This window comes from Convolutriloba macropyga, chromosome 12 (genome assembly GCF_964194025.1).
Source record: "Convolutriloba macropyga chromosome 12, txConMacr16.3, whole genome shotgun sequence".
Taxonomy (NCBI): Eukaryota; Metazoa; Xenacoelomorpha; order Acoela; family Convolutidae; genus Convolutriloba; species Convolutriloba macropyga.
The window spans coordinates 22,156,120-22,179,081 of NC_134479.1; the positions used below are offsets into that span (position 1 = coordinate 22,156,120).

The 22,962-nt window shown below is 36.7% G+C and overlaps 2 protein-coding genes across 4 annotated transcripts in view; one reads left to right on the forward strand and one right to left on the reverse strand.

The window, feature by feature from the left end:
- The window catches only part of LOC142350643 (uncharacterized), a 28,058-nt gene extending 7,091 nt beyond the window's left edge, over positions 1-20,967 (forward strand). For 2 of the 3 annotated variants that reach the window (XM_075402552.1, XM_075402553.1), the window contains exon 6: positions 17,043-17,496. In XM_075402552.1, the coding sequence (XP_075258667.1) occupies positions 17,043-17,325 (283 nt within the window). In that variant the 3' untranslated portion in view covers positions 17,326-17,496. Of the gene's footprint in view, positions 1-17,042; positions 17,497-20,654 lie in introns of those variants that run through there. The other variant, XM_075402554.1, reaches the window with a different exon arrangement.
- LOC142350361 (uncharacterized) overlaps positions 1-22,962 on the reverse strand; it is a 187,519-nt gene that overhangs the window by 162,418 nt on the left and 2,139 nt on the right. Inside the window, exon 2 of the mRNA XM_075402201.1 lies at positions 22,579-22,781. Coding sequence (XP_075258316.1) covers positions 22,579-22,781 — 203 coding nt within the window. The remainder of the gene's footprint in view (positions 1-22,578; positions 22,782-22,962) is intronic.

A 22,962-nucleotide genomic window follows, 5' to 3' on the forward strand; every position in this document is an offset into this window, starting at 1 on the left:
CTAATTCTTTTTACAGTATATCGAGTTTGCTAAGACCACAGTTGGGTTGTTACAAAACCTAAAGCAAAAAATTTACTGCAGAACAGAAATGAACAACCTAAAAAGAGTTATTGAGAATGAGACATATAATAATCTTATCTCATCAAGCAATTAATGAATCGCTTGCACGTATACATTAATTCAAAACTTAGCAATTTTTAGTACCAATTTCAAAATACCAATTTCAAAATGCCAATTTTTAGGTTGACCAATTTGACTTTTCGTCATCGTCAATAGGGGGTTTTTCGTATATCTACATGTGAAAAATACACTATAAAAATAAAACGCTTTCCAATCATGATTTTTGTTTCAGCCCTCGCTGGAATGGGTACAGGAGCTTTATACCAGCCTTATTTTTCCCGTTTAGCTATTTTTGGCTGCTGGATACCTTTCGTGGAGAAAAATTATTGTGGTACCATTAGAAAGCCCACAAAAACTGAATTAATTATCGAAGAGATATTCAAAGTTTTAATCTACAGAGCAAATATTGACACTAACAAAAATTTTCAATGATCTCTTTGTTTTTCAGGTACCTAAATGTGTACAACTAAATTAAAAAACTATTGAAAAACTAGCTGGATCCTTGCGGAGCTTTTAATTTTTTTACGTTCCGGGAAAAAAAACGTAGCCTGCATTTTTCAAAATTTTTCTGTTTTGTCGATTTTTCACACAATTATATCGTTGTCGTGAATCCTATTGGTTCTGAGGAAACTGTAGTAAATCATCAATTTCAAAACTTTGTGATAACGAAAAAGATCAGAAAATCACAGTAGACAAAAATTTTTGTTGAAGAGGATTTGATAAACATTATGACTTTTTTCTGCCTTACTTTACAGAAAATTTTACTGAAAATTGATTAAAAAATCAATTACAAAAATGATTGAAAGTTTAAGTTTAAACATTCTTTCGATCACGATAAGACGAGAAATGTTCGTCATTTGAAATTCAAACAAAAAGGAACTACAAATAGTGCGTCAGTGCAAAAAAGGCAAGCGAGGTGGTCATGTCATCAGTTGGATTTCTAGCGGAAATTTTTTTTAAAAAACCGTCTGTTTTCAAAAATAACATTAAAAGTTCATTTTTTAACAAGAGATGCGGAAGCTATTAAATATTGGTCAAAAATACAAATATGTTTCATCACAAATGACACAAGCTTGCCAGCCAGCAGAGATAACAACGCGTTGAAGAAAATTGCTCAGATATTTTTAACTAAACAAGGCAAAAAAATTTGTGCAAAGTAAATATTTGGCATCGAATCTTGTACTCTCCCCATTCAATTAGCGTGGTTATTCCGACGATTTGTAAATCAAATTCATCATCTAGAACCGGCTAAATGGAAAGAACTATTTGAAAACTGCTCAATTATGAGCATTTTTAGATTTGTTTATTCTTTAATATTAATTCTCTTCATGGAACATTTAGAACATAATTACATTAATTAGTTATTGGCTTGAAGTAAATTATAATCTTCAAAATTTTAAGTGGCTCTAAAACTTTAATGAAAAAATGAAAACTATGTGTAGATTTTGTGATAAAACAATTTATGAAAAAAAAAATTCGTGAGAGAAATAAAAAAAATCAGGGATCCTAGTGGCATAGGGTTTTTACGAAACCAATTTTTGATTGGTTGGCAACTTGAAATTTTTTTTATTTAGTGATGGTTTCAAAGAAACATCAAGAAACTTAGAAGATTTCTATATAATAGTTTCAAAGAACAACAGAAGAACTTACCTGACGAGCTTTGTTGCTATGTCATATATGACCATATATGATTCTCATGAAATGTTGACGAAAATAGAAAATCAACTCCGGGATTCGGAACTAAGATCTAATTACATGTCAATCAAGTACAACATTTTTTGCTATTTTAAATTTTTTTCTGTATATTTTTGCTCAGATAACTACTATAAATAAGAGCTAATTTTTGATTACGACTATAAATAAGAGCTAAATCAGTTCCATTTTAATTTAAAATTCAACTTATTGAATTCTTCTGAACCGTGTTATCGACCACAACAATGGTGTCCAGACAAACTACCGACAGATATATTTTGGATCTACAGAATGCAGAATCAGATACTGCGTGGATTTTGTCTTTTGGGGCGAAATGTCGAACAGAGAAGATAGAGGACAAAATCAACACCGATGGTACTGTACAGGACTACAGGTAACCAATCTGTTCCTTAGTATGTGCGGACAAGATGCACTTATTAAACATGGGAGCCTAATTAGTCTTAGGAATTTAACAGACACTCCGTAAAAAGACATCAGATTGGCGATTCAAAATTATATTTCTCCCCTAAAGAGAGAGTAGTAACCGCAGAAGGTGCTAACTTTCTGTTCGTAATGCAAAGTTTAGTGGAGTCAGGCGACGATTTCCTAGCAAGTCTTAGAGAAGAAACACGCTATTGTGACTTCGAAAAACTCAAAACAGCTGCAAACCCCGAAGAGGAGTTGGTGAAAATAGAGTTTATCTTAGGTTTGAGGGACCCTGAAGGAAAATTTAGATTACTAGACGATTTTAAAATAAAAACAACAATGTCGATTACTGAAATGACCAAGAGCTTACAGTTCAGAAGTCGAGCGATGGATTTTGCAAGTTCGTCATCAGGTAATAAGCCTTTTATCGTGAAAGAAGAAGTTGGTTTTAACTTCAGAAAGACCTTTCGAAAGCCAAATTAAAAATTTACGGCAAATAAATGCAAAAATATGTGCACTAGATGTGGAGGTAAGACACATTCTATTAGACCGCTAAATAAAAAATTCAGCACCTGTGAAAATGTGGAATAATTCTCAAAAATGTGTAGAAGCAAACCCCTGCCAAATTCAGGTAAGTACAATAAACAGAATAACTTTTGCGAAGAAGAAGACAATTCTTCAGAGCAAGCATCTCCAGCATCGCAGATGGGAATGTTTTATACTAAAGAAAAAATCATTAGCAAGTGTGCGACATGGGAATATATCTCAATAAATAATTGCACAATAAAATTGCAGGTAGACACAGGTGCAGACAGCACAGTGTTATCATCAAAAACATGGACTTGGCAATCCTCAGTTGGTTGGTAAGATGAAACATCTCGAAGTTCATGATGGTCATCAATTAACGCTTCTGGGATCACTTACTTGTGACGTTGAGTGGAATGAAAGCAGGCTCACACAAAAACAACTAGCAGTTGTGCAGTCTGATAAAGAATTTGGACTACTTGGTAGAGACCTTCTACCCAAGCACGGTGTGAACAACATCACAATTGAGCACCTACCTGCTATAAAGATTTACAAAGCTCATGTGAAGCTGATACCAGGATCACAGCCAATGCTCTGCAAAGCCAGAAAAATACCTCTACCTCTTCAAGACAAGGTCACAGAGAAGCTGGAACAGATGGTCAGACAGGGCATACTTGAACCGGTACAGCCAGGAGGAGTCACTAATGTATCTCCAGTGGTGTGGCAGAGAATGAAGAGTGGAGAACTGAGACTTTGCGTAGACTTGAAAGTGCATATCAAAGGCAAGGTGATTGATGAGGACTACCCAATACCAGACATGGAGACGATCTTCCACAACCTACATGGGGTCTCATACTTTGGCAAAATTGACCTCTCAGATGCCTACTATCAAATTGAACTTTGACGAAGAGGCAAAAGATATATGCACAATCAACACATCTCAGGGACTGTTCAGGAAGCGCCCACTACCTCAGGGATTGAAAAACTTTGCTTCAAACTTCCAGAATTGCATCGAATTAAAACTCAAAGGAATCAAAGCTGTTGTGATCTTTCAAGACGATGTGTTCCTCTATGAAACTACCAAGGAGCAGTTCGACAAAAGAATGCTTGCAGTCAAAAGTCAACTACGTGAGAAAAATTTTACTATTAATGAGAAAGAGTCAGTTGATAGCGTTGGTTTTGGGATACTCCATTTCATAGGAGGGAATAGCACTAGATGCCAGAAATGTTGAAAAAAATAAAAAAAAATTGAAAGCACCCAGAATTGTTGAAAAAATAAAAATGTAAAAGCACCAACTAACAACAGACAGCTCAAATCGTTTGTTGAGCTAACAAATTTTTACGGAAGAATGATTCTTGATTTTAAAACGATAAGGCTACCTTTAAATGACATGAGAAATAGTGAATTATCATGGGGCAAATTGCAATAAAAAACCATTGAAGACATAAAAAAAGAATTATGTGCTAACCCCCTTGTACAGTCATATAGTTTACAAAAAGAAGCAACAGTTACAAATGACGCCTCTGAAAAAGCCATAGGAAGGGTTCCACCCAAACTACGGCACTTGGTTTTGGCAAAAAGCGCATGAGACACATTCTGGGAAGAATGCAACTGAGGCATCAGTCAGAATGACAGCACGGTGGCCTGTCATTACCCAAGACATTCAACATTTTGTTAGGAGAAGGAAGAATTGCCAAATGAACTGGCCTAGCCTGGAAAAAACAGTCTTTGAGTGGCCAGAAGCCCAAGTTTGGGAACGGCTCCACGTGGACTGGGTTTATGTTAAGGACCAAGGCAAAGTCTTCGTAATTGTTTACGCTGGTTTTTGCTGGATAGACGCTTTCCCCGCGGGAGATAGAACAACAGAAACAGTTAAAGTATATATTAGTCAAATCTTTGCAAGAATTGGAATACCAAAAACTTTAGTATCTGATAATAGTCCTGAATTTTTAAGTGGTGACCTTAAAAAGTGGTGTGAATCACTGGGAATTAAGAAAATGGATTCAACCGTCTATCATTCAAGAGCTAATGGACTAGCTGAAAGAGCAGTTTAGACAGTGAGCCCGGCACTTCAAGCTTGGAGTCCCAATCTTAATGTGTCATTTGGAGCATTCCTAATCAAAACTTCAAAACAAAACATCAAAGACGCCGAGCAAAATTCAAGTTGAACTCCTGTTGGAACGCAGATTGAGACTACCAGCAATTGCAGATTTCCACTTGTGCGAACCCTTTCTATTCAAGGCCAATGAAAAGACAAAGACACTTCCTGCTAGATTCATCATCAGGAAGGGCTCGAACACATCTTTCATACAGCCCGAAAACTTAACGCAGAATATTCTATTGAGCGACAGCCAAATTGCGAGGCTAGACAAGGACCATTTGAAAACTGAACCAGCAGTGGAGGAGACATTATCTCAATCAGAACCGAAACTTCAAAACACTGATGTGGGACTTTCACATCAGGATGAAGCTTCTGCAGCCACATCAGCTGCAGAGCACCAACAACATGAACCACCAGAGCTATCATCAACATCAACAAGAAACAGAAAAAAACCCGACAGATTTGGAGAACATATACCCACAAACTTGCTTACAAAAGGAGGGAAGATGTGATGGTTTCAAAGAAACATCAACAAACTTAGAAGCTTTCTTTATTAAAGTTTCAAAGAACAACAAAAGAACTTACCTGACGAACTTTGTCTCTATGTCAATAAGTAATGGCCACAAAACAAAACTCAATTCAAATTTTGTTTTGGCGCTATCATAATTTTATTCACCTCTCAATCATATGTCAGAAGTAAATTCTCCCACCAACACCTAATTCTAACACCCACTGACTCCCCATTGATGAACTCGATTGTACCTAGGTCACATATGATTCTCATGAAATGTTGATGAAAATAGAAAATCGCCTCCGGGATTCGGAACTAAGATCGATTCACATGTCAATCAAGTAAAATATTTTTCGGCTAATCTGAATTTTTTCTGTATATTTTTGCATAGATAACTAATATAAATACGAGCTAATTTTTGTATTTTTTCAGTTCCAATTTTAATTTAAAATTCAACTAATTGAATTCTTTTGAACCGTGTTATCGACCACGACATATTTTATAGGATTTATTTTGGCGGTTTATAAAATTTGACACTTTCTAATCAGATCTAAAAATATCAATCACTTAAATACCACCATTTTATCGCTAAAGTATATAGATAACTTTGTTGGTTGTCGAGCATTGATTGTAATTTTAACAAAAATTAGTTGAAAAATAATTACTTTCAAATCTTTGGGAATTTATTTTGACTAGCCTTAATTTTTTTTCGCTTCATTGTATTATATCTTGAGATCGGATAGAACTTAATGTGCAAAAGCATAACAGGTATCCTCCTCACTACTTATTAGTAAATTCATAGAGCATCTAACCGGTTTGTGCTTTTTAGCAACTTTGGCATCAATTGATTAAAATATGATGTTCAGTTTTCCTTAGATATTATCCTTTACTTTTTAGGACTTAAGCAGGTTTCAACCCTGTAGATGGTCTTGGCCTTGTCATTATTTCTTTTTTTGACGTGCTCGAATCAAAAATTTAGCTGGGATGAACAAATTTGGATGATGCTTTCGAAAAAATTGAAAAGCCCGTCAAAACAACGCAAAAATACTTCAGCTGAATGCCGACAAAAAATTCACCGCTCGACACGGTTACATTTTTTTCGGTGTTTTAACTGTCTGGTTAGATTTCTTCAGGTTGAGAAAATAATTTTCTAGTTACAGGTACAATTATTTGAATGAAAGTTGTTCCCAATGACCTTTGGAACTCAAGAAAAGCATGACATTTGCTGATGATTAAAACTACCGCCAAAAACCTGAGAGTTACTCTTTCCAAAAAACATCTGACAAGAAGTCGCAACCAAATATGAGCAACCAAAAGTCTAGAATATATGTTTCATTACATAAATTTGGAGACCTACCTCCGTGATTAAGAAACATAGTCTACCTTCTGAAACGGAATTTTTCTTAAACAAAGAGGGTGACATCAACCCCCCCCAAGGACAAAGAGAAAAAGAAACCGTACCAAGTGTCCGAACAAAAGGGGCCTACCTGATGACCAGTTACCCAGTTACACAACACCTTCATCAACAATTAAGACAATCAGCATCACGAGAAGCCCCCCCAAGACGATTTTTTGGTCTCAGACGTCACCAAAGACGAGGAGATTTTTTTTTCAAGGGTTCCAGACGTCACCCGATCAAGAAGGCCTGACTTTTTTTTGGTTGCAGTCGTCACCAAGAGATGATAGCCCGAGGTCCCAGACGTCACCTCAGAAGTCCCTTTCCCGGTTAGACGTATCCAAAAAAAAACTCGAATTTTTTTTGCGACAAAAATCTCAAAAGCATGAAAATTGTCCCCCAGCGAGCTTTTGTCGATGTTTTATGAAAGAAATAGCCATGAGAAACCACATGTCAGCATTTAGCAGCAAAAAAACACATAGATTGTACGAAAAAACGATATAGCCTTTTTTGGATCAGAAAAATTCAAAAAAAAACATTTTTCTGAATTTGTCGCAAAAAATCTACATAACAGTAAAATTAGTAGTTGAATAGAACACCTCAGTTGGACCTTAAATTGACTTTTTTAAAGTCTAGTTGTTTATGTAAAATTTTTGCACAAAAAAACGAAAAAGTCGCTAAAGTGCTTTTTTGAGGGTCGAAAATCAAAAAACGTTATCCCAACATTTTAATTGAAAGTTTTTAATAAATCCAAGAAAATCTATTGATTGGGCCCCCTCAGTTTGCAATAATACAAGTTTTAAAGTTAGTTTATGGACTTTGCTTTTTAGCAAAGAGACAACGAGAATTTGGCAAAAATTGCTTCTTTGACTTTAAAAATTCAAAAAACGTTTTCTTGACGTTATGATATAAACTATTAGTAGATCCAAGAAAACCTATTGATTGGGGCCCCTCAGTTCTCTATAATACAAGTTTTAAAGTTCGTTTATGGACTTTGCTTTTTAGCAAAGAGACAACGAGAATTTGGCAAAAATTGCTTCTTTGACTTTAAAAATTCAAAAAACATTTTCTTGACGTTATGATATAAACTATTAGTAGATCCAAGAAAACCTATTGATTGGGCCCCTCAGTTTGCTATGATACAAGTTATAAAGTTAGATTATGGACTTTGCCTTTTAGCATAGAGACAACGAGAATTTGGCAAAAATTGCTTCTTTGACCTTAAAAATTCAAAAAATGTTTTCTTGACGTTATGATATAAACTATTAGTAGATCCAAGAAAATCTATTGATTGGGCCCCCTCAGTTTGCTATAATTCGAGATTTATAGTTAGTTTATCAATGTAACATTTTAGAAAAGAAGCAACTTGAATTTAGCAAAATTTCATATTTGACTTCAAAAATTCCAAAAAAAAGTTTTCTTGACGTTATGATATAAACTATTAGAAGATCCAAGAAAACCTATTGATTGGGCCCCCTCAGTTTTTTATGATCCGATCATTAAAGTTAGTTTATCAATTTAACATTTTAGGAAAGAGGCAACTTGAGTTTAGCAAAATTTCATCTTTGACTTTAAAAATTCAAAAAAAAAGTTTTCTTGACAGTATGATATAAACAATTAGTAGATCCAAGAAAATCTATTGAATGGGCCCCCTCAGTTTGTTATAATTCAAGCTTCAAAGTTAGTGTATCAATTTAACATTTTAGAAAAGAAGCAACTTGAATTTAGCACAATTTCATCTTTGACGTTAAAAAAGTAAAAAAAAAAAACGTTTTCTTGAAATTTTGTTATAAACAATTAGTAGATCCAAGAAAAGCTATTCATTGAGCCCCCTCAGTTTATTACAAAACAAGCTTCAAAGTTAGTTTATCCATTTTGCATTTCAATAAAGAGGCAACATAAAATTGGCAAATTTGCTTCTTAGACTCAAAAAACTCAAAAAAAAAACTTTTCTTGACGTTTTGATAGATACAATTAGTAGATCTAAGAAAACATTTTCATTGAACCCCCTCAGTTTGTTATAATACAAGCTTCAAAATTATTATTTCGATTTTACTTTTAGAAAAGAGGCAACATAAAATTGGCAAAATTGCTTCTTTCATTCAAAAAAAAATTAAAAACGTTTTCCCAAAGTTTTGGTTAAAACATTTATTAGTCCCAGAAAACCTGTTGATCGCACCCCCTCAGTTTAATTCAAAACAAGCTGATAAGTAAATTTTATCACTTTTGCAAAACTTTATTCTTAAGAAAACCAGACAATCACATTTTTGCTTTCAGTTTGTGCATACTACTAGCCGCGCGCTTAGTTAATGGGGTTGTATGCACTGAAAACAACTTCAAAAAAAGAGGAAAAATTAAGAACATTTTTCTCATTAGAACAAAAGCAAGAAAATCAAAAGCTCGAAATATTTCCCCACTTAAATTTGCTCACACAAATACTTCCTTGAGGATAACTCAAACGTCTCTTCCTTTTTTGTCCGCGGTCTCAGAAGTTGCCGAAAGAAGTCCCTTTGCCCCTCTTTTTGCTCTCAGTAGTCACCAGATAGAAGAAGAGAGCATTTTTGGTGTCAGTAGTTACCATAGTTGATGATCTTCAAAACTTAGTGTCAGCAGTTACAAGGGCGGAAGAAATTCTCAAAGTAAAGATTTCAAAAGTTTTGAAAAGAAAACAAGAAGCAAGCAGTTCAATTTAAGAGGAAAGAATTTCAAACGAGCCCCAGTTCAAGTCGATTTGTCTTGTCTGCTTGTTTGTAGCTCACGTTGCCTATTCGCACCGCAATAAAAAAAACTTTTAAACATTTTCAACACAGGTACTAAGCAGTAGCAGCCTCTAAGCATTTTTTTGTTCCTTTTTCAAAAAAGGTTTTGTACTTGTAAAAGATTGTAACAAAAAACTATTTAAGAGCCATACACTTATTACACTCATAAGGAAATCTTAGTTTCCCCAAGTTTTAGCAATTCTTTGGTCGTGTTTATTGAAATAAGGAAACAAGCGCGCGCACACGTTTATTTTTCTTTTTTTTTAAGATAAAACTAGCTAGATTTAGCACAAAAAAAAACAATAGGATTCTATTCTTCAGAAAAATTGCGTCGTATTTTTAACAACAAAAACTGGGGCTGATTAGCCTCACAGTGTCATAATTATTGTTTTTCGACTTTGAAATTTGCGTCGCTCCGGTTTCGAAGCCTTTTTTTACCTGTTAGTACGAAAAAGACCAACAAGAGCAAGATGACAAAGAAGAACAGTCAAAGTTGTCAGTACGCCTTAAACAAATTCAAAATTGCAGAGCTGAGTTTGAAAAGCAAGCTGGACCTCTTACAATCTGCCATTGATCAGCGAAAGAGTTTCAGATCACTCACCCTGCTCATCAATAAAGCAAAATCAAATCTTGAGGAGCTGAAAACAACACTTGATGCCGTGTTAAAAGAAAGTCCGAACTCCAGCAGTACTTCATCTGTCATGGAACGATATTCAATCCTTCTGTCACGGCTAGAGAAATTTGAACACGGAATTGACAGTTTAGATGACGATGGACTACTCAGCCAATCTTCAACTAGGATACGCGATGATGTCAGTGTAACAACTCATACGACTGCCAGATATCCAAACTCACGGAGATGCTCACCATCAATGAACGAGATTTCAGAAGCAAGCAACCCAGAACGTTCATCATTCTACAACAAAACACCACCTCTCCCACCGAGACCGGAGAAACCATCCCTGTTTTTGTCTGAATGCCACAGGACCAAACCAATGTTGTCAAAGTTTTTAAATGGCAACAACGAGAATCCCCCTACTATTGCAATGAGTACAACAAGTTTATTCAGACCAATTAACATCGATAACACAGTCGATTCCAAAACAGAAGTAAAACACTCGGATAAAAAGACGACCGTCGCAAAAACTCCCGATCGTTTTGCTCTCAGTGATACGTTATCTGCTGTAGATAATTTTACAGTCAACCATCAGCAGTTTAAAGCAGACAATGATTCAATCCAGCCACTCAGTTTTGTAAGCACGCAAAATATCTTTCAAAACCGTTTTCCTCAGGAAAACCTTAATAATCAATTACAGTCAAAAAGAATGTTATCTGAATTTTCTCGAGATATCGCCGAGGAACGGTTTCAGACGCAAACGTTTGAACCAAAGAGCATGAGTTGTTCCCAATTCCAAGGAACACATAATCCCCGCTTGATGAATCTCAGTTTTGTCAAATATTACAGTCAAGAAAAAGCACAGAATCTAGATTTTGATCCGCAACAGACAAAACAACCAATTGAACTGAGTAACACAATGACAAACTTTAATCAGTTCTTCGAAAATTTCTGCCAAAACGCATACAATTTTCAAACATCTAACATATTTTCTTTACCATTGCATAATAGACAGGAATCGAAAAACACAGAGAATAAAAATTTACCTGGAAACTTCACTCAATTCCAGCCACAGTCACAAGTTAATACCGTAGGCATTGAGCCTGTCAACCCATTTGGTGTTCAACAAACCGCCTGTTCAAAAACAATAACTGAAAATCTTAACATAGCTTCTTCAATCTCAACGTTTCCCCCACAAGCACTGCCTTCACTAGAGCAAAATCCCCAGCCACAATTACCACATTCACATCAATTTTCCAGCGTATTGAATCCAATATCAAATGAAAGGTTCAAAAACCCTTCATTTGAAATCAATTCTTTACCGCGGACCTCCTCAAACACAGCTCCATATTGCCAGAATTCAACAAGTAAACACTCAATAAAGTTACCACCTCTTACAATTCAAAACTTTAATGGCAACCCATTGAAGTACCACGAATGGATAAATAACTTTTTTGCCTCGTACATAACAACACCAGTATCACCGACACACATCGTATCACCTATTTGCAAAATGCAGTTACTGGCAAAGCAAAAGATGTAATCCAAGCTTATTCGTGTGATCCTGCTTATTATAGCACAGCTTTAAACGAACTAATGTCATATTTTGGTGATCCTACAATAGTGGTGAACGCCTTCATAAATCAATTGGAAAACTGGAAATCAACTAATGACTATAACAAGCAAAAATTTGTGGCCTTTGCTTTGTTCTTGAAACGTTTAGTGCAAGCTTTCCAATACCTGGGATACACAGCGGGCCTACAGAGCTCAACACTTATGACGAAAGCTAAAGAAAAAGTCCCGCATAACATCCTCCTCAAATGGACAGAGCACACCATTACATCAATCCAAACACCAGCTACTTTAGTTGAATTTCAGAAATGGTTAGAAGTTCAAGCACATGTGTACGATAAGATAAACCGCGAAAACTTCCAGCAAAATAACCTTCTTAGAAACAACTTTAGTATCTCTGGAAATTTGAACAACAGCGTTAACCACTCAAGAAATTTAAGTACCCAAAATTTAGGTTTTCCAGCACAGCCGACTAGCCTAAATCAGTCAACAGCAATAAGCAGTAGCGGTTATGTGAAACCACCTAGCGCTCCACCATTTCCACCCCTAAACAACTCAAATCAACGAAAGCGTTCTTGCGAAAAATGTCGAGGAAATCATATACTAGCGAGCTGTCCCGATTACCAACAATGCAGCCCAAACCAGCAATTTGACATTGTAAGCAAGAGCAATCTTTGCTCGAACTGTTTGAGCAATAAACACAAGAAACAAAACTGCCCATCAACAAAACGCTGCCAAACATACAGCGGATACCACCACACAACACTGCATGACCCAGCTAAAATTATCAAGCGTCCACCAGCTGCTTTTGCCACCAGCAATTCCACAGGTACAAGTGTTACCAACAAAGCAAATCAGCTTGTCAAACAGCAATGTGAACCAGGAAGTAACAACAACACAAGCGCCTCATCCAAATTACAGAAGAGCCGCTACGGACAGTCTTTTGCAAACAAAAATCAGAATCCATTTCAGCGCGCTAATTTGAACAATGCCAACCAAAGTTTTAGCGTGAATCATCTACAGTCTACACCAAAAGAATGGTTCGAACAACTTCAACTTATCCCAGTATCTTTTCTAAACGGCAAAAAAAACTTTCGATACGTACGCTCTGATCGATCCAGGAAGCCAAATTACTTTCATACTTGACAAAATCACGGAGTTCCTTGCTCTTCCATGCGAAGATCAAGAAGCAACTACGCTTCAGTATTTTAACACAGAGCACGATATGCCACTTTCAAAAATTTCTGAACAAGTGACAGTTGCATCCTACGAAAATTTGGATCAAAAGTTTCAAATTACAACCACTTATAGCACTCCTTGTTTAAATGTAGCACCAGCTAATACATTTGAACTCAACCAACTTTGCGATGCATTCAAAGAACTCCGTCACATTCACTTCCCAGAAATAGCTGAAGGCAAAATCGGTGCCCTTTTGGGAATAAACACTTTTGCTTTCACACATCCAGTTGAAGTCATCCCGGCAACTAAAAACCAGCCTTTCGGCGTAAAGACGAGGCTTGGATGGACCCTAGCTGGAGAGTATGAAAGAGTGCAAAAGCAACCCAAACAACGATCTCACCAGCAGAAACAGTACGTGTACCACGTATCACGAAGAAGCTCCGACGATCAGCCTCTTGATGAATTGCTTGAGCAATTCTGGAAAATTGAAGCTGAAGGAACTCAACCCGAGCCTGAATCTAAAAATCCCGTTGACAGGGAAGCCCTTGATATATTGAACAAAACAATCAGCTACAATGGTGAGAGGTACGAAATTGGACTGCCTTGGAAAAAACCATTGAGAATTGAAAATAATTATTTTGCAGCTCTCAGCCAGCTGAAAAGTCTTCAGAAGCGACTCAGTAATGACCTCCAATTGAAAGAGTTGTATGAGCAAACTCTCACAACAGATCTTCAAAAATTTTATGTCAAGCCAGTTGAAATGCAGCAGCCAGAACACGAGAAAATTTGTATTTGCCTCATCACCCAGTGGTTAATCCAAACAAGCCCGGAAAAGTGCGCAGAGTAGCAAATGCTGCGGCCAAGTTTAGAGGACAATCTTTGAACTCCAATTCGATCACAGGACCAGATTTGCTGAACAACTTGGTAGGAATTCTTCTGAGATTTCGTGAAAACCCAGTTGCCATTCTCTCTGATATCGAAGGCATGTTCATGCAGATAGCAATAAGGCATGAGGACCAATCTGCATTACGCTTTCTCTGGCCCAATGAAGAGATGGTTAACCAATACCAGTTCACCAGATTAATTTTTGGAGCAACCTGCTCCCCATTTTGTGCAATTTTCGTTCTGACCCGTTGCGCAGAAGATAATGCAATTGAATTTCCAAAAGCAGTTAATGCAATAAAGAATCATTTTTATATGGACGACTATATCCATTCTTTGCCGTCTATAGAAGAAGCAATTGACAGCATTAACCAGACTAAAGATAGCCTTCATAAAGGTGGCTTTCGCTTGACCAAAATTTGTGTCAAACAAACATGAAGCCCTAAGGTTCATTGAGCAAGAAGATCGAGATGAACTGAAAGAGATCAATAGAGTCCTCGGTCAGAAATGGAATACCAGAACTGACTGTTTTCTAATGAAGACATTAGAACATTTTCCCCGAAATGCAAGTGAGTATACACAAAGGAAAATGTTCAGCTTAGTATCAACAATTTTCGATCCCCTAGGAGTTTTGTCCCCGCTCACAATTAGAATCAAAATGCTTTTACAACAAGTCTGGAAGCTAGGTAAGAAATGGGATGAACCACTTCCCGTAGAACTTCATTCCAACCTACAAAAAGTGCTCGATAGTTACTTTGCAATGCCTGATATCGAAATCCCCAGATGGTTGAACTCCTCAACGAATCACGAAAATAATCACCAGCTCCATGTCTTTGTTGACGCCTCAACCGTTGCAGTGTCAGCAGTTGCTTACATTTGCACCCAAAAACAGGACGAAATCTTTCAAACATCTTTTCTGCTCGGAAAATGCAAAGTTGCACCAATAAAACAAATTAGTGTGCCAAAATTAGAACTCGAAGCAGCCGTTTTAGGTACACGCCTCCGCACATTGATAGAAACCGAAATGACATTAAAATTTGAAAAAGTCTACTTGTGGACTGATAGTCGTGTTGTCTTAGATTGGATCAGTTCAACTAAGAAACAAAACGTTTTCGTCTCAAATCGACTCGAAGAAATTAAGAGAACAACTAAAACTGATGAGTGGAATCATGTCCCAACTAATTTTAATCCAGCCGACCATGGAACGCGTGGCCTTGAGCCATCAGAAATCCCCCGAAATGGCTTACAGCACCACAATTTTTGCAAAACACTGAAAGTTCTTGGAAGGATTTGAAAAAGATTTCAACCGTAGGTGCCGTAACCAGAAATACAAAAACACCAATCAAACCTGATCTAGACCCAAACCGCTTTTCAACATGGAATAAGCTACTTTTAACCCTTGCAACTGTCTTCAATTTAATTTACAGAGCTAAGAAGAATCGTTCCGACAAAAACCAATACACAAAAGATGATGTTTGTTTATCTCAAAATTTTCTGCTGAAGTTGTCTCAAAACAATGCTTTTTCCTCAACAATCAACGCATTAAAAAGAACACAAAAATTAGACGCCAAGAGCAAATTGAGAAACTTAAATCCAATAATTGACCAAAACGGACTCCTACGATCTAGTGGCCGTCTCTTATTTGCTCCAACAGAATTGGAGATCGGAAAATGTCCAATAATCTTGGACGCAAAGGAAAAGATTGCTAGACTATACCTTGAACATGCGCACAGAATTTGTGCTCATCAAGCCACAGAACCGGTCAAAGTTTTCGTACAACAACGCTACTACGTCATTGGACTTCGAAAAACACTACTTTCAATAAAATACCGATGTTTTCTGTGTCGCCGTTTTGACACACAAAATATACAACCAATAATGGCCCCACTTCCTGCATTCCGCTTGCCCACAGAAGAAACCAAATTTCCGTTTGCCAACACAGGACTGGACTTTTTTGGCCCGTTTTATATTGAGGACAAGCAAAGCAAAATCGGGAAACATTATGGACTTATTTTTACATGCCTCGATACGCGAGCAGTCCATTTAGAAACATGTCCAGATTTAAATACAGACACCTTCCTCAATGCATATCGACGATTCACCTGCCGAAGATGCCAACCTATTTTATTGTACAGCGATAACGGAAAATCATTTGTTGGCGCCTCCGAAGAGCTGAAGAAGTCGGTTAAGGCTTTAGACAAAGACAAGATTTATAAAGCCCTGGCTGCAGTCAAAACCACATGGAAATTTAACCCACCATACGGCCCTCATTTCGGTGGCGTGTGGGAGCGATTGATTCAGAGCGCCAAAAGGACACTCTTAATCATTCTAGGATCTAAGCGTCTCTCCTTCGACATCTTTGAGACAATAATGGTAGAAGTCGAAGCAATCCTTAATTCCAGACCCTTGACAAACGTTGCTGATCAGCCTGAAAACGAAGAACCACTCACTCCTAACCATTTCCTCATTCAACGCCCTTACAGTTCCTTGCCACCCGGAAACTTTGGAGACCAACAGCCAGCTAGTTTTAAGAACTGGAAGCACGTGCAGCAGTTGATGAACCACGTGTGGCGGCGTTTGATTAAGGAGTACCTGCCGACATTACTCAAGAGACGTAAATGGACAGACAACAACCAGCCTCCTCTGAAATTAGGAGATGTTGTGTGGGTACTCAAGGACTTGACGCGAGAGGAATCTGGCCCCTTGGAAGAGTTGTGGAAACATCCCCTGGATGAGACGGTGAAGTACGAGTTGCCAAAGTAAAAACGGCTTACGGCTCGTTCTTGCGTCCTGTCGCCGGCCTCGCACGGGTTTTTTCCCCGTAGTTTCTTTAACTCAAATTTTCGCTCCGGTCTTAGGCAACATGTGCTACATCCACCCCCTATGATGTTATTACCCTTACAGTGTTTTCATTTCCAATTATATAGGCTCAAGGATATCGGATCAAACGACAAGATGATCTTCAACCCCCTGCCCTCCTTCTTGGAGCATGTTCCCAATGACCTTTGGAACTCAAGAAAAGCATGACATTTGCTGATGATTAAAACTACCGCCAAAAACCTGAGAGTTACTCTTTCCCAAAAACATCTGACAAGAAGTCGCAACCAAATATGAGCAACCAAAAGTCTAGAATATATGTTTCACTACAAAAGTCAATTCATTCAAATAATTGTACCTGTAACTAGACCATTATGGTTACTGTACTCAACGGACAGCATAATTTTGCCAGCGTGGGCCTCGATAAATTTTCTTTTTTTTTAAGACCACTGTCTAGCCGCGATCCCGTTGTTGCCAATTCCATCGATTATGACTACATAGACTTTGCAATTGAGCCGATTACACCCCAAGATATCAATGTCGAAAAACAACCATCACCAGCAAAATTAACTTACCGAAACCGGAAACCTGACAGAACGAAGAGTGCCCCGGTTCCTGCCACTTCTTGTTCGATTGTTTTGGAGGTGTCAAAAGACGAAGAGAGTACATCATTTAAAACTGCAAATGTCAACAATGAGAAGGAATACTCTTATTTGACATTTTCATAACTGAAATCTGTTTGGTTTAGTTCAGCATATTATCAACCGACCATCTTTTGTTCCTTGACATTTTGTTAAAGAATATGCATTTTTATAAATTTTACCAATATTTTTTATCGCAATATGGTATAGTACATGACCAAATTGAGGTTATTGACCAAAGTATCTGTGTGATCAGAACATTTTTAATCGGAATGGGGTAATGAGTGCTCGAAATTACGTAATGAGGAAACGCGCGAAAAAGTTTATACAGACGGAAATTTTTTTGTCTAACATGGTCTGTTAATGAACGTTGTTAATACCAACCAGAGGTCAACTCTTTTTTGTAAACGAACAAAAATTTTGACCTATGAAGAGTTTGACCGCTAAAAATCCGAAGAAGGGCGCTCGGTAATGCGCGGTTGGATGTAATGGTCCGACCACCTCGCTAATTTATATTTTTGACTAAATTGTTAACCAAATGAAGACATATTTGAAACTAGATATTGGAGAGAGAAAGTTGCTACACAAACATCTAAATTATGACCTGCGCCCATGGACCTGCCATTAATTAAAAAAATCTACGAGACAATAAAAACCATACAATTGTTTACGGCAAAAAGTCAAAATCTAGTTTTAAAAGCAATTAGTAACAAAATCAATGTTAGATAAAACCAAAATTACACACCTTCATTTGTTCTTAACTAAGAGACAGATGGGATCTTTTCTTAGTGAGACCAAGTAAAAATTCGACAAAAAAGAAAATAGGAGCACGTTTCATTAAGAAAACCATTTATTTTTTATCGAATTAATTTAAAACAAAAAAGCAGTTTGTTTTTAACAAAGAATCCTACACAGACTTACAAACAACTTATCAAAAACCAAAAGCACATGTCTTTGGTGAGATAAGACAGCACTAGAAAATAACAAGAGACAAAGAAAAACTCAAAAATTCACAAACAGTTTACGAAAACACAAAGTATTGAAGCCATTAAGTTCTTCAGCTCATGACTGAATTTTATGCATTATTTCAGTTGAATAGATTATTTGTTTTTTTAGATATGTCCACATTGGTCCCACTATTGCTTATATTCACATTGGTCTCATTTGAAAATCAATGGGACCTAATATTGACGAGAATACGTTAAAAGTCAAAAAAGGAAAAAACAGGGGGAAAGCAGATAGGCATTACAGGAAAACAGATAGGATTTATTGTTGATGAGACTAAGATGTAAGTTAACAAAAAGAAGAACAAAAAAAGCCGTGTTGAAAAACATTCTAAAGTGTCTGAAAACAAACAGTATTAGGATAATTAAAACCTTTAGAAATCAACTGACAGCTTTGAAAAATTTCGTTTTTATCTCAGTAGGAAAATAATGAGATCTTTCATTAATCAGAATAAATATTGAGTTTAAAGAAAGAACGAAAAATACCGACAAAAATGGGAAATTCCAAAGAAATATGCAAGAAGAAGGTGTTGAAACTATTGCAATCATGATCTATTGGCTGAAATTGTTTCCAAAATTTCAATCAAGGATGTTTTAAACGCTAATAACAAATATTAATGTGATAATGAGACAATTTTTCGAAAAAAACAAACTAGCCATTAAAAAAACGTTTTTATGATAGCTCGTAGTATCAAATTATTAAAAGGAATGGCTAAAACATAAAAGCACCGACTGATCAGTAGAAAAAAGTTGAGAGCTCTTTTTAAGTGATTTGACCTACAAGAGTCCAAAAAAGTTTAAAAAGTTAAAATGCTGAAAAATTTTTTTTTTATTTTTGCAAAAATACTTTCAGAAAGATAACAGATATTTTGAGCCGACTCAAAGCACTAAATACGTTCATTTAGTCCTCCTTAGGAAACCAACTGCACGTCTTACTTATGCGAATTGGTCATAGAAATACAATAAATGCAACAAAAGCAGGCAAATCTCAAAATTTCATCAAAAATTTACAAAAACACAGGGTCGAAGCCATAGAATCACGAATTTTCCCTGAAAACAATATTTATTTCTGTTGGGCCTCATTAACATTTTTCATTTAAGGAGATTTGGTGGGAGCATGACTGTCTAAAATTGACAAGAGATTTTAACAACAATAGATTTCAAATCTTTTTGATTGTAGATCTCCCGTATCAGCCTAAACTTAGCCTTTCTATCGCTGCTGATCTATTTAGAGTTGGTTATTGTTCCACATTTTGCGTAAAATATAAATTTGACACCATAATTTGGTACAAAAAATCTCAATTGATTAACAGTGAACAAAATTACGTCAAATATCAAATTTTCACAAAAACTTAGAGCCTCAATATCTGCTCAAAATATTTTTTAATTCCTAATACTAAGCTTGATGGGCTTTCTTATGATACACCTCACAACTCGATGAATATATCAATCGGCTAAAATTGACTGAAAGAAAAGCACCTGAGCATTTTGTTTCTCCCCCCACTAAGTGCGTTCGGAACACAAATAACACGCACAAACACCTGATTATGAATAGTGATAATAAGTTAGGACAACTACTGGACAAAAATGTGATCGCACGTCACTTTAGTCTGACAAGACGAGGGAAAAACAATTTTGCGGGGTAGGTCTGGCCAACGGACCTCTTGTAATTTGAAATTAAGATCAGAGGTTACTTTGGTCTCGTATCTAAGTAGAGCATAAAACAAATGCATATTTATATTTATGCAATCTGACTAAAAACACGAAGCTACTGCCAAAGATAACCAAACTTTGCAGCTAATAATTTGCTGAGCATTATTATCTAATGAAACAAAGTCTCTGTAACAGCTAACAAAGAAAAATATTTGAATACAGTTGTTAGGCCTCAGTTTTTTTGGGTATGGAAGGGCGGGCTATAGCAGTGCTTCACTTATTAATATATCAATTTATCAACTTTTCAGGTTATTATAAGTCAACATGAATATAACGTTCTGAAAGACATAAAGTCATTAAAAGAATTTGTTTTCGGGATCTTTTCTGTTTGCACACCGCTTTCACCACAAGTTTAGTGGATGCATAAAAGTTGCACCCCTCATTTTCTGTGTAATGGCACGTGCTCTGTAATTGAGAGGTACATAATTTACTGGAAGGGGGCGGAGAAGAGGTTGGCTTCAATTCCGCGATGATTTAGTATCTTAACTCAATGGGCCGAAACTTCCAACCAAGATTGAAATCTATTTGTAGAGAATCTAAGTTCAAGCTCTGTTTAAATATTTGTACATATTTTCAAAGAGCATCAATTTAAGATCAATTATTGACCTATAACCACCGTGGAAGCAGAAGCGTACAAAAGTTTTGAGTTTACTCGTCTGGAGTCCAAATCTTAATGTCTCATTTGGCGCTTTCCTACAGCGGGCTCTAATGACACTTCGAATTACTTCCAAGACGCGGGGCAAACTCCTGTGGAACTAGATCTAGGACGGAAAGTGAGACTTCCAGCAGTCACTGATTTTGATCTATGTGAACCAGTCCTCTTCAAACCAACGAGCACATCAACATCCAGCTACCTTCATTATACACAAGGGAATGAATACCTCATTCATCCTGCGAGGGAGTTCATACAAGACAGAGCTTTTCAGTGACAACCAAATTGCAAGACTGGAATCTGATAACATCAAGACTGAACCTAGTGATCAGTAATCTACTGACTCACAATCTGAAGAAATTTCAGTAATTGAAGGAGCAGCATAAATAAGAAACAACCAGACAGATTTTGAGAAGCTATCCCTACAAATTTGCGTTAAAAAATGAGGGAGGATGTGATATATCCCGAAGATTAGAACTTAGAGTTAAGGTTAAAACTTCGATATCAACAAAACTTTCATACCTGATGTTGGTGAAGTAAATCTATTTAAAGGCTACTAAGTTGAACGGAATCGTTGCTTCAAATTTTTTTCATACCATAAGTTTTTCAGTGAACAGAAACCATAAATTTGTGCGATTAACTCAACGGTCCCACCATCAGTGATGACCATAAACCAACTCGATGCTCCTCCCTGTAGATACTAATGACACGTTTTCAGGTCAGGAGATCAATGTGTTGAGGGCAAAAAAATTCACTAATAATTGCCATATTCGGCAAGGGGAGAAAATAGTTCATGCTTAAGGTGTAAATTAACCATTATCAGTTTCTCTATATCTAGACGGTCCTGTAAGTTTTCATACTGATAGCGACTATAAATACCTGTGAATTGTTGTACTTTAAGGCCATTTTGAATTCAATTAATAAAATAATAAATTTCATGTTGCTCGTGCTCGAGACCACGATAAGAACCAATCATTAACGTACAAAATTGGACAAATGGGGTCTAATTACTAAACCGTTTAAGAACTAATTTCCTAAAAGTTTTATTCCGCGGCATTTTTGGCCAATTTATGAATTACTTATTGGGTGAATTGTCAAATTAGGAAATCAAAAACACAATGGTAAAACTTTTGACTAATCATAATTTTGCTGAGATAAGAATATATTTTGTGTATTGTGCTTTGGCTGTCTTTATTAACATTTTTGGGTGACCAGGAAAATTCTGAAACTATTTCCGTCCAACATATGTTTTGTCGGTTGTCTAAGGCCTATGTGCTGCAGTCAACAGACTTGTTCACTCCTTACCCGTACTTACCTAACGTTCAGTTTAGTAACAGTACAGATTCAGAAACTTTTCAGTTTTCAGTTTAGAATCAGAAACATTCCAGAACAATCTGTACAGTGATTCTGAAATTCTCTGAATCAGAGGAAAATTCGGAACCATTCATCTTTCGTTTTCTGTGATTTATGAATTTTTGAACTGACCCTGAGAAGAAATTCAGTGTGAAATGTGACGTTAATCAGCCTCTGAACTATTACGGAAATTTCCTTAGAGTTAGCAACGGGTATCCATTGTAGCACCTCACATCTTTGATCGGAGCTTGAGCTTACAACTTATCAAAGAGCAATGAACCAAAGCAAAGCTCTCCCGAAAAGCTCTGGCTTCGTCACCCAGTGAGGGGGTAACGCCACCATGAGATTTGAAGAAAAAACCCATTTTTATCATGTTACCCAATGAGTTGGGAGGTCAAATAAAGCGCATTGATATGGCATTTAAAACAAAAATGAGTGCCGATGGAGACAACAATTGTTAAATTTTCTGCTTGCCAAAATGGAGCCTTGAGGGTAACTGGACGTAATTTACGTCATATCTAGACTGTGGTTTAGACTCTTTGGTCAGACACTCCATATTATACTTCATAATTGACCTGACTTTCCTGTGTAACCATTTGACTATGAGTTATAAATAACCTTAACTAGAAGTTGTATAGCTGGCAGCTGACCATAACCAGCGGCTCTATGCAGCGGTGTTCTCAACTGGCCTAGTCGTTTCTTCATCTCATTGTCGTCATAGGCAGCCCCGGAGGACGAAGTTGATTGTGATTGGCTAACGAGTTCATTCAGTTTCTCTTCGTCTCCTCGCTCGGCTGCTTCGATCAGGCTGAGAAGAGAGTCTGAAACGGACGTTCAAATTATATCCAGGATTAACAGAACACGGTGCTGATTTGGTTACCGCACAGTATAGTATAGTATTTAGTATAGCGTAGTTAATTCAGATGGGCAGTATTCGACAACATTTCAAACAATCATATCCAAATACGATCCAATTAGGACACAAAATGAGCATAATTGCTC